Source organism: Fukomys damarensis, unplaced genomic scaffold, assembly GCF_012274545.1.
Source record: "Fukomys damarensis isolate Sample0158 unplaced genomic scaffold, DMR_v1.0_HiC HiC_scaffold_1, whole genome shotgun sequence".
Classification (NCBI taxonomy): Eukaryota; Metazoa; Chordata; class Mammalia; order Rodentia; family Bathyergidae; genus Fukomys; species Fukomys damarensis.
In genome coordinates this window covers 27,708,648-27,721,121 of record NW_022900913.1, presented here as the reverse complement: position 1 = coordinate 27,721,121, position 12,474 = coordinate 27,708,648, and the positions used below count along the sequence as shown (strand labels likewise).

At 35.6% G+C, this 12,474-nt stretch overlaps 1 protein-coding gene across 3 annotated transcripts in view; it reads right to left on the bottom strand.

Annotated features, from left to right (window-relative positions):
* Nucleotides 1–12,066, bottom strand: part of Il7r (interleukin 7 receptor) — a 25,349-nt gene extending 13,283 nt beyond the window's left edge. For 2 of the 3 annotated variants that reach the window (XM_033759438.1, XM_010605459.2), the window contains exons 1-2: nt 11,861–12,066; nt 7,756–7,897 (exon numbers count right to left, since the gene is read on the bottom strand). In XM_033759438.1, the coding sequence (XP_033615329.1) occupies nt 7,756–7,897; nt 11,861–11,942 (224 nt within the window). In that variant the 5' untranslated portion in view covers nt 11,943–12,066. Of the gene's footprint in view, nt 1–3,000; nt 3,241–7,755; nt 7,898–11,860 lie in introns of those variants that run through there. The other variant, XM_010605460.3, reaches the window with a different exon arrangement.
* Nucleotides 12,067–12,474: the final 408 nt, after the last annotated feature.

Below are 12,474 nucleotides of genomic sequence, written 5' to 3'. Positions count from 1 at the left end.
CCTCCTCCTCCTCCTCCTTCTTCTTCTTCTTCTTCTTCTCTCCTTCCTCATCCTCCTCTTCTTCCTCCTCTTCCTCCTCCTCTTCTCCCTCTCCCTATTCTTCTCCTTCCTTCTCCTTCTCCTCCTTCTTTTGAGAAAAGGTCTCAGTATGTAGTTCAGGTTGGCCTTGAACTTACCATGTAGCCCAAACTGGCCTCAAACTCTTAGCAATCTTCCTGCCTTAGTTTCGTGAGTTCTGGGATTATGGGTGTGTTTCACCACACCCAGAAGGTCAATTATATTTGTATAGGCTAGCATGAAACAGTTGAAAAATAATGCTTACCAGTGACAGACCTATCTAAAATAGCAAAACAAACAAACAAACAAACAACAAAAAAAAACCCCAAAACCAAAACCAACCAAACAAAAAACCCACCCCCCAAAAAACCCAAAAAACAAAACAAAACAAAAAAACCAAAACCAAAACAAAACAAAAACAAAGAAACCACATAGACTACTCAGAAATAAAATTTATAAAAGATGTTTGAGCCTTTGGAACTATAAATTACAAAATACTGTTGAAAGGCTAATTAAATGAATTATAAAAGAGGGCATGTTTGTGGATTAACAAAGTCAATATTAACAAAGTAAATTTTTCCCCAAGTTGGTCTATACAATCTTAATCAAAATCTTGCTGGAGTTTTTAAAAAATTGAAAAGCTGATTCTAAAATTTATGTGAATGTACAAGGAATACAGAATAGCTAAAACAACAGTGAAAAAGTAGAATATTAAGGACTCAGAGCACTTCATTTCAAACTTTCTCAAAGCCATTGATAGTCAGAAATGTACTATTGGCATAAAGATAGATAAATTGGTGAATAGAAAGAGTAGAGAGTTCAGAAACAGACACACATAACTTTGATGGATTTTAATTCCAGTCACTCAATATATTCAATGAAAAAATAGAAGTATTTTCAGCAAATTGTCCTGAAAAAACTGGAGTAAATGTATAGAAAATATAAATCCCTGGTGACACAATTATATATTAAGGATATAAATATAAAGGATAAAATATAAAGGATAAAGCTATAAAACATTTAGAAGAAACATAGGAAAATATTTTTCCTGTTTTGGGAGTAGTAAGATACAAAAAGTACTAAACATGAAAAAGATATTAGGCTTCATCAAAATATAAAACTCCTGCTTATTAAAATATACCACTAAGAAAACATAACTGCAAGCCTTCAGACTGTCAGAGGACAGTTGTGAGGTATATATGCAACAAACAAATTTTATCCAGAATACATGCATAAAAGAAGAAAATGATAGTTTAACAGTGGTAATGATTTCTCAGTGAATATGTGCATCAAAATATTTAGTCACATATCTTAAATATATACATTCTTATCAATTATATCTTAATAAACATGAAGAAAAAACAAAGCAAAACAACTTATATCCATCAATTAAAAATGAGAAGTAACTCCATTATTTTAAAAGTTACTTTCTCAAATAAGACATAGCCAAGTACATAAAAAGTGTTCAGTATTTTTTATTTGAAGAATGCAAATTAAAATCACAGTTAAAATTATTTCAAACCCAATTATTAAAAATGATCTGTAACCCCTATATATGGCTGGTAGGAAAGCACACCAATTTGGAAATCTGTTGGGCAATTCCTTGTAACATTAGACACACACGTCTTATAGCAACTCCATTCTGAGGTTTTTAAGTCAGCCAAATGAAGCTATATATTAACAAATTGATTTTCAGAAGAACATTAATATCAACTTAAAAAATAATCATCTTAAATTTGAAAAAAACCAAATATCTGTCTGGAAGAGAAAAGATTAAAAATCATAGTACACTCATGCAAAGGGGTTAATTACTCAGCTATTAAAAAATGAGCTATAAGAAAGTCATCAACATGGACAAATCTCATGAGCATTTTTTGAGTAATAGAAGTCAGATAGGAAGCCAAAAACCATGTTATTACCTTTATAAAAACTATCAATAACTGGCAAAACTAGAGGGTGTTAGAAGTCAGAACTGCAATTGCTTCTGGGGTATGCCTTACTAGTAGGGGACACAAGGCACTCCTCCAAGGAGTAAAAATGTTCTATATCTTGAGTGAGATAATGGCTACAGGTCATAGACACATCTCAAAACTCACTTAATGGTTTTCACACTTTATAATATGTGAATTTTACCCCCCTATAAATTGTCATCAGAAAGCAAACAAGATTAATCAATATAAAATCAAAGAAGCAATGAAAGTCTATGTAAAAATAATTAAATGATACAGAATAAACTGGATTAAAAAGATGTGGTTTTTCTGTAAAATGGAATACTACTCAGCCATAAAGAATGAGAAATTAGATTCAATTATGGGAAAATGGATACATATTGATGATACACTCCTAAGTCAAATAAATAAGTCACACGTGTGTAAATACCGAATAGTTTCTCTGGTGTGAAAAACTATAATAGTACATAAGATCCTAATGAGATAATTGACAATGTGAAAGAGGAAGAAAAGGGGTAAAGGTGTAGGGGAAGTGGGAAGGGTAGGGGAAAGGTAATGAGGGAAAAGAAAAAAATGTGAGGTAATGAAAAGACGGAAATAAAGTGTTTGTAAGTGAGGAGGGAAGGAGGGGGTGAAGGGAGGGCAGGGACAAGAGAAAAAAATGAGAACCAAGACCTGTCATGTAAAGGTACAAGATCCCAATAATGAATGTAACTGTACTGTATACCTAAAATGTACCAATAAACTCAATGAAAAAATGATACAGAATAAAAGTTATTATATTGGTTTATCCTCCTTCCCCAACCTTCAATTTAATTTCTCTCTCCTTTGGTAACCATGGCTAGAAGGGCAATATTGGAGGCAGGGCCCCATTTCTGAGTTTTTTTGTACAAGTGCCACATGGAAAATCTAGAAGGGCATTGACTTTTAGCTCATTACTGGAATTTAGAATATATTTGTAAGTAAAGCCCGAGTGGGATATTCAATTACATACCCTAGTCCTGCAGCATATTTCTGAATTTCAAGAGTGTAAGAAGAATCCAAAATAGTATTCTGAGCTCATTCCCACTTTTCAGAGAATGAGAGTAATGAACGATGGACAATATAGGATCAACTTATGGAGCTCCTGTGAATCCTGGCACATTTTTATGGATTCTGTACTCCAGGAGCTGCCCCGTGTGAAGTTGAAGCTACGCCATTATGGTTTAGATCTTAGATACCCCCCACATTTTTCATATGTGTGGAAGGTAATTCTATCTTGAGGGTTCTGTGGTCATCAGTGGATTCATCCATTGTTGAGTTCATCGGCTCAAGGTTCTGTTAGGAGGTGGGGCCTGGTTGGACCAGGGGGATCATGCCCTAGGGACATGATTTAGAAGGGTGTATTCTTTTCCTAGTTCTTTCCTTCTTTATCTGCTTTCTGAGTGCCATAGGATAAGCAGCTTTCCTCGACCCAGACCCTTCTGTTTCTATCTTGGAGCCACTGGAAAATGGACAGAAACTGAGCCAAAATAAATCTCTGCTCCTTTAAATTCCAGGTGTTGGGTACTGTGTGTCAGCCATGAGGAACTAACGGAGGTACATGGTGACAGATGGAGATAAGCCCAGAAGACTGGAAAACATGACTTTCCTCTGTGCCACTGACCCTCACTTCAGATGATTAAAAGAAACTTGGAGTCCCTATGAGTAGCCGTATTAAATGCAATCCAATTCAACTTGATTATAATGATTTACAGGGTTGGTAAATACGTACTGCTTGAATTAGGAATGTTCTGCGCTATACTGTCCAACCCAGTAATCATTATTCTATATGCAGTTATTGAACACTTGAGATGGGGATGGTTAAAACTGCAATGTGATCAAATATAAAATATACATCAGGTGTTAAAGATTTAGTAAAAAGTAGAATGTAAATTATCTTACTAGTATTTTATTCTCAGAGGCTGCGGATTTAGTTCAGAGCTACTGCTGCCTGCCTCTCAAGCATAAGGTCCCGAGTTCAATTTCCAGTGTCAAAACAAAACAAAACATTCGTGTTCACAATGATCACATGTTGAAATGATAGTATTTTGGATGTATTATTTAAATATAATATAGTAAACTAATTTTACCTTTATTTTTTTTCTTTAAATAATTTAGCTCCTAGAAAAATTTAAATTACCTATGTGTGTCACAGATTTACGGGTTGCATTCTATTTCTAGTAGACAGAGGTACTCTAAGGTATTTGGAGTGGGGGCAGTAAGGATTGTGGGACCTCAGCAAGTATTCAAGTAGTATTACAGGCTAGTGAATTTCCATAGCACTATCTTAGAGACATCAAGCCTAAAGCACTCACATAAATCTCCTGGTTCTGAAACAGGAAGAGACTACTGGGGATTATGTAACCTGATTTTTTTTTTTTTTTTGGTACTGGGGATTGAATTTGGTGCTTGCAAGGCAGGCCACCGAACCACTGAGCTAAATCCCCGGCCCTGTAATCTGATTCTTAATCCCACACCTACACTCCATCTCTTCCAGTGTTATATATGTTAGTAGGAGATACACATTTCTTTTGCTGGAGCAAACAGATTATTTATGTGGAAATATTGAAATAAACAAAAAGCCCTACTAGTTTCTTTCTCACTTGGATCTAGTAGAATCTAGCTCAAAAATAATGGACAATTTTGATAGTATGGTTCATTGTAAAAAGGTCTAAAATAACAATACATGGCAGATATCTCCAATTAAATCTAGAATATCAGCGCATAGTCTGTTGTGGTGGCGGTAATCAATGAAAACAAAAATGGTCTTATTTGAAGTGGTATCTGTAGGTGACACATGGGCTGACGGTTGTGCCCCCAAGAATGTGGAAAAAAGGTAATACAATTACTTTGTGAGAGCTGTCTGTGAAATCATACAAAAACCTAAAAAGCAGAGTCTCAAATTGAAATACCAAGGGGTCAATACATTAAATTTTTTATCTGTAAGAAGCATCCAGAATTCTATTCCAGCTCCTTTTTGTTATGTGGACCTTGCCTTATCAGATCTGACTTTTGAGATACTCAGATTTTTTTTCTCCAGAACTGAAGATTGAATATAGGACCTTGCATATGGTAGGGATGCCTATATTTTTAAATGCTGGTGACTAGTATTTTTTAAATGTATCACATTAAAATCTGAACCAATGCCTCTACGCTTAATTTCAACAATTCTTTTTGTTTTGTTTCTGTATTTACTTCTATATGAACAAAATTTTGATCATATTTTTAATGAAAATCTAACCACACGAAGATAATCAAGTACCATTTACAGACACTATCACTTGCCGGGTACTCATCCCTTGTATCCTGTTGTAAAGGGAATCTAAACAACTCCCCAGTTCCAGAGCCAGCTCAGTGTTGTCACTGGGATTCTGTCTTAGGCCGCACTTTCCACAGCCTCTGCTTTCTCATTCCAGGAACCTGAGATCGGGCTGCAGTTTTGCTGAATGAAAAGGTTTCAAGATTTCCCTATACAAGCAGATTTGCATTGATGCGCATTCCACTGGTGTACCTAGTTTCCCCGCCCTCTGCCAACTCTTGTAAATCCTGAGCCCAGTATGAAATTTGGATCATTGAGATAGTTGTATTGGTCAATGTGAAGTAGTCAATGACCTGCTAATAATCTAACTCTGTAAATTTGGTTAATCCAAGTCCATCCCAGAGATCAACACAATAAACATTAGCTAAATCAGTTTCATGGCTTGAGAGGCTGTTGGCCAGATCCAAGGTTGTTGTTAAATTCATTACTTCCTAATAGAGGGTAACTGGCATCTACCAAAAATCCCACCTGTGTAACAACTTCACCAGCATGTCCTATTATCAGTAAATTTTAAGTTTTATTCTTTATAATTTTGTATGAACAGAAAATATATTCTCCACAAATGCCAGTTTCATGGTGGAAAAGAAATCTAACTTCATCAGCAAATACAGCACTCTCTGCAACTTAATTTAGTTACTTGTTCTGACTTGGGCTGCGTGAATCTTCTGCTTAGAGTTAGATTCCTCTTAAGGAAATGGCTGTTCTCCCCAAGTACTTCGATCTCTTAAGGAGTTCCTATTTACTGTTTAAAAATGAAAACCTGTCTTACAATCTCTTTTTGACTGAAATATCTAAACCCAATTAGAAACCTGAAATAGAGGCTCTGAACGGACTAAACTGTGGCAGGCAAAACCAGTAGACTTGTTAAAGGAAATGAACACGTTTGTTCAAGTGGGCATGGAAGTGGTCAAATACTGTAAGTGAAAGTGGACAGTAAGGTCAACCTCATGCTGACCAAGAAAGATGACAGTATTCACAGCAGTTCATCAACCATCTGGAGGGACAACCTAAAATCAAACCTCTGGATGGAACAGTGTTTTTGCTCATGAAAAATGAGCACATCACTTGAATGAGTTGTTCGACTCTTAAATTGTAGTTTAATTTTAGCCACTCAGGGCATTGTAGCTTTCTGTTCTCTCTAGAAAGAATTATAGAAGTGAACAAACAGAGGCAGACTGAGAACATATTCTCCCAGTGATTGCAGCATAAAGCGCTACGCAAGTGGATATAGGAAACACCAGCTTCCTGCTTAGTTCACAGGAAGCAGACCAGTGAAACAGTGTTAGAAAGGAAGGGGTCAGGGATCATATATAAATCCCAGGTCACATCTCTATGACCCATGCAGACACACCCAGATTTATGCTTTATTAATCCTCTGGGGGCTCCAGAGCCCATCAAGTTGACAAACCTGTCACAAAATTAAAACATGGAATTCACAGCTTGTCTGGACAATACATGGTAAAATATTGTCTTGGTGTCTATGGAATTTAAAAGATTCTCTTTTATCACTAATGGATCTTGACTTGTTCTCCTTAGTAGGAAACTAAAAATGAAGCCCTCTGAGATTGGATATAGCTATTGTCATGATTTCACATTAGAGTAACTTTTTCAAATCACCAGAGATAGTAATTCTTGGCAACAAGAGATAACTTGTTGGGGGAGGGAGAAAAATATTCTAGGCTCTAATCAACTTTTATGCCAAAGATTCACTTTTTCTTTGGCTGTTCTCTGAGCCCTCCTGAAACTAAGACCTAACTTACTCCTGCAGACTTTGGAAAATTTACATCGAAAGGATCAGCTAGATCAAACTATATCAAGGAGGTAGAAGTTTTAGGTGTATATTCACAATTTGGATTCAATGTTTCTTCTCCAGTAGTCCTTAAATATTGGATACTTATTGTGAGGAGTTTACATGTATTGAACTATTTAATCACCACAGTCTTCCTGTAAGTTTCACTATCTCATTTTACAAGTGAGGAAACTGAGCACAAATAAGTTATATCACTTGTTCTGGATACAAAAGTTAGTTAAGTTTTATATTGGCATTAGAAACCAAGCAACTTCACTACAAAATGCATCTTGAAAACACTAGACAGCATCATGTTAGACAAAAAGATGTTTTGAGAAGAATAGTCTAGGAGAAGCTGGTTTTTAAATTCTGTTACGATATCCAGAAGGATGTGGAATCTTCAAGATCTATAGCGTTTGTAGCCTTAGGACTTGACAGATGAACAGTGAGAATTGCTCTGGTCTTTTAGCAAAGGATAAGGTGTTCGGGAGGTTTTGGGAAATTATTAGATTTTAATATTCAATTAGGCAAGACTCTCCTTCCTTTGCAGCTACTGAAAAAGGCATATGGAAATAGAAGCAGAACTTATTTCCAAGTGACATAGAAATCACCTTCCTCACCATATTTCAAGTTCCAGATTGGTGCTGTTGATGTCTGGGTCATCAAAAGCACAGGTCAGTGAGTGCTGGGATCTATCCACTTCCAACTGAGCATAGCAGGAGAATGAGTAGTCTGTATCTGACTCTGCATCTTCTAAGTCTCCTGGGAGGAAAAACATGTAGCTATTACTGACATTGAAAAAAAAATGCATCTTTGAAAAATCAGGTGTGACCTTAATAAAATGGCAGACTTGTGGAAGACATGAAGAAGTGATAATATTTTACCTAAAGAAGGGAAAAGATGAGAAAAAAGATTTCAAAACAAAAACCCAGCGTGCAGTTTTCTAACAGAAAAATTTCATCATCCTTAATAAATAACTTAATAAATAAATATTTATGCCTTTGGATTAGTGCATGAGGGCACTACAAGGAGGCACTCAACAGAATATTTTATTTAAATTAGAATTTCTTGTTATATTTGTCACAGTGAAATGTTTGTACATTTCAAGTGAAAAATACTCTGTTGTCATCATTTGTATGCTACCTAATTTAACTTTTGATTCATTACTAGTCTTTTTATTTTCTTCCAAGACTTTTTTCCCAAAAGATATAAAATGATAGGTATGATACAATCGGAAGTTCATTTTTTAAAGAGATTACTTTCCCTTATATAAAAAGGTATCCCATGTAAAGGCAGCATTAATAACTCCATTCTGTGACAGTTTGAAGCAATTTATCTTAAGCCACTGACTTAGGCAAACATGTTCAGAATAATTCTATCTTGTGAATGTTATACATATTGCCTCTGTTCTTATAGATTCTTATTTTATAGGTACTATTTCTTAGAGATAATGAGGATATTCTGGAATAAAGTGGGGAACTAGATTTTTTTGAAGCCACTTTTAGAAAGTGCAATTTGTTACAAGTAGTATCTGACTTTTAAAATTGTAGTCTAGACTTACACTTAAAGAAATATTTTATATTCGATATTTTGTATTCAATAGCAAAGTGAGACGGAAACAAATCTAACAGCGAATACACTCCAACTGGGCCCTGAGGAAATTCACAGCAATGAGATCCATTCTGAAACTGCTCAGTGTGAGCCTCTCATTGCTTCTAGGAATTTTAACCCATCAGTACCCCAAATTGGATGCTTCTGTGACTTTAAAATGGATATGGAACATACTAAAATCAAAGCCCCATTGCACGTTGCAGAGGCCATGGATAGTCCAAACTGCTCTCTCTACTTAAGAAGCCTAGTAGATCTGTGGGAAAGTTAATGAACTGTTTGTAAACGGACCAACCACTTGAGTGAGAGTGCGTTCCATCAAAGAATGCACCGGTAACACCTCTGCTAGATCAGAGTGGTAGGCACTACTCACAACACAGACATTTGTCTTTCTTACCATTGCCAGACTCCACCTAGCTCCTGATTCTCCCACTGTGTCATTGCAGCAGAGTACAGCCCTCTCCCTGATGACAATGTTAACATGAAGCAGACAGAAATTTAGCACTTGGCCTTAAAACATGTTTCTTTGTAATTTTGTAGGTTTGGGTGTTTCCTTCTGAAGAGATGACGTCTTTCTAAACACAACTGTTCTGAGTGGGTTAAGCCTCCTTTATATGGTAATTTTCACATTGCTTTAAACTTTCCTGTTCTTTGAACCTTCCACCGACCCTGTATAACAAGCATACATTACTATCTAGATTAAGGCATCTTGTAGGTCAGCTTTGTCTCTGTAATTTTCCAATACACAATGGAAGCTAGACAGTACACACTCTTATAAATATCAGCTGCCAGGAGAAGAAACTCTCACCACAGCCCTCTGATCTGGCAAGGTTTGTTTGTTGCATAATCTCACACAGTAGACAAATCACTGTGCATTCAATTTTTCCTGCACCTTAGCTGCATTAAAAGGAAAACAGCTCATTGGCTCTTTAGCTGGTGTTATTAGGCGGAATTGCTTAGTAACTAAAGAAAATTTCTTGTGTAAAATTGCATTTCATTCAACAGAGAGAATATTCTTCTTGATGCAGCCTGAAAAATTATAGGTAAAAGTAGGGTATACAATGTTTAGAGTTTTTGGTATTATTAGTAGAGACGTGAGTTTAAATTCTGGCTATTCTGCTATAGTTATGGCCCTCTATCAGGTCACTCTTAGGGTTTTCATGTAGAAACTCATGTTATTGGAACCCATGTTATTGTACAGATACAGAGGAAGTTAGCTTAGAAGATAGGAAATATTCCATAAGGGTGATTTGCCACAGTCATCATAGCTTTTGAGAAATAAATGATGAAAAAAATAGGAATTCTAATTCTGAAGTTAGATTGTATATTTGGAGTTCTTTTGAAAAAGAGTTCTACAGCAATTGAAGGCATTTTTATGTGGTTTTGAAATTACATAATACTTTATTTTTCTCTTTTAGGTTTCCTGAGACAGGGGCTCACTACATAGTTCAGGCTGGCCTTGAACTCGCAGTGATCTGCCTGCTTTAGCCTCCCAAGTCCTAGAATTATAGGCATGCATCACCATGCCCAGAAGCATTTCAACAGTGAATTAATCTATTATTTTAAATGGTCAAGTATTATTATTATTAATAATAATATTTAAATGTCTAATGGTTTAAATTAAAATTTTCTATAGACATTTAAATTTTTTGTTATATATTTTATAGGCAAGGCAGTGTGGTTTAGAAGACCTCTTTCTTCTGAATGGAATTAGTTGATTGAATGGATATATTTAAATGGTTTGGGTTTTAAAAAAGTATTCTTTCTTGTCTTTATCAGCCTTGTGGTTATGAGAGAACTAACTTACCTTTCAACAAATATTAACTGATCATTTTGTAAATTCCTTGTCTCCAAACTGGCAAGTATTTTGATATCGTCATGTAGATGAGTGGTTACAGACCTAAAAATATCCGATATTCTAAAAGTTGAAGTGAAAGCCTAGTTTTCAGTTAAAATTCTTATTTCTTTTAAAAATTTCATGACGACTAGGAAGAAATAGCGGTTATATATTACAACAAAGTAAAAAAAGTTGTCATGTTTCCTGTCATACCTCTAAGGGAAATAATAGCATAGAAATGGTTATCCTTCAAAAAGTGATTCATACATGGTCAGGATGTGAAAAATGCCACCCCTCCGACAAGTCCCTTAATGAGAAAAGGCAAGGGTTTTCCATCTTTGGTAACTACCAAATAAATTGGCTTAAACTATCTAAACTAAGGAAACATGACTAAAGAAACATGACTCAAAATGTCTAAGCTGAATCACTAGGTTGATGTATTGATGCTGTCTTTTAGGAAAATAGTTTTTAACTCTTAAAGTGTGGGGCTGAATTTGTAAGAACAAATTGGTAGTCCAAGTACCCAGGGGTTCCTGCAGCTGCTAGATTCTTTTGTAGATAGTTCTAATTGTAATGTACTTTTTAAGAATCCAGAATCTGCTTCTACATACTAAGCATTTCAAGCATTCCAGAGAATTATTATATATACACTTGTTGACTATGAAGTAACTGAATATATTTCAATGCGACAGATCACTCAACTTTGCTTTGTTACTCACTAAGCATCTCACACGACTGCCAAAACTAAAGTATCTTGAAGAAGTGTTTACACATTTATTGAATGATTATTATGCTCTGGACACTGACTTAAACACTAGGTGATACAGTACTGATCAATGAAAGTGAAGCAATTATTTCTAGACATTACTATGCCATGAAAATGTATGATTTTGGAACCTCTTAAAAAGCCAAACAAACAAACAAACAATCTAGCTCAACTTCCAGACAAAATAAAATTACCTTAGAGATTTTCCAATGAGCATAATTGCAGCATCTATTTCAGTGTCCTTTTGTGAGACAGAAGCATCAATCAATATTTAGGATCCGCATTTTAAGAGTCCAGTGCACTCCTGGACAATTCTGAGGCATTAGAAACCACCCATAGTATCGTCTCTGTGCCCTGGGTCAGGCATTAGAACACACAAGTAACTGAATAAATGTTAAGTTCTTAAATTCATAGCAGCCTGGTGGCCAGCTCAGGTCTGTTAGGGAAATGAGTAACCTTAAACATATGTTAGAGACAATCTAATATCCCCCAAAAAAAGTAAGAAATGACTCACCATTCGGTGCATAGCCACTTTCTCCAGAAACAGTGTAAAGTAAATAGAAAACTATAGCGAAAGCTGTACCTAGAATTGTCATTTTGAGAGAGAGAGAGAGAGAGAGAGAGAGAGAGAGAGAGAGAGAACTGGAGAGAACAGTAGAGAGCAGAAGTGTGATCCTGTATGTACAAATGAATGAGAGAGAGAGAGGGAGACTAGCTCTATAGCTAGTTAACCACAAGTGGGGAAGTACGAACACAGCATGTAAGAAGCAAGAGCCAGAAACAGGAAGTCTAAGTAAAAGTATTACTGCTGTAAGCAGAAGGAGAGGAAATGAAGAGATAGAGCAATTTTATTTATCCCACCTCTCAGCTCCGACCCTGAAATCACTGTGCTTACTTTGGAATTAACTTGTAGATTTTATATCAATGTTCAAGTAATCTCAGGCTAGGGCCCGATTTAAAAGGATCACAAGACAAAAATCTTAAACTTGAAAAGCTAACCAATTGTTTCTTTGGTGTGAGTTTTGCTTTAAAGATTCTGTGCTTTGAAATTTATTGTAAGGATGTCTTCTTTTCTAGTTTTTTATTTTTTTGTGAGTCCATATTTCTAGTACCTACTGATTACATTTC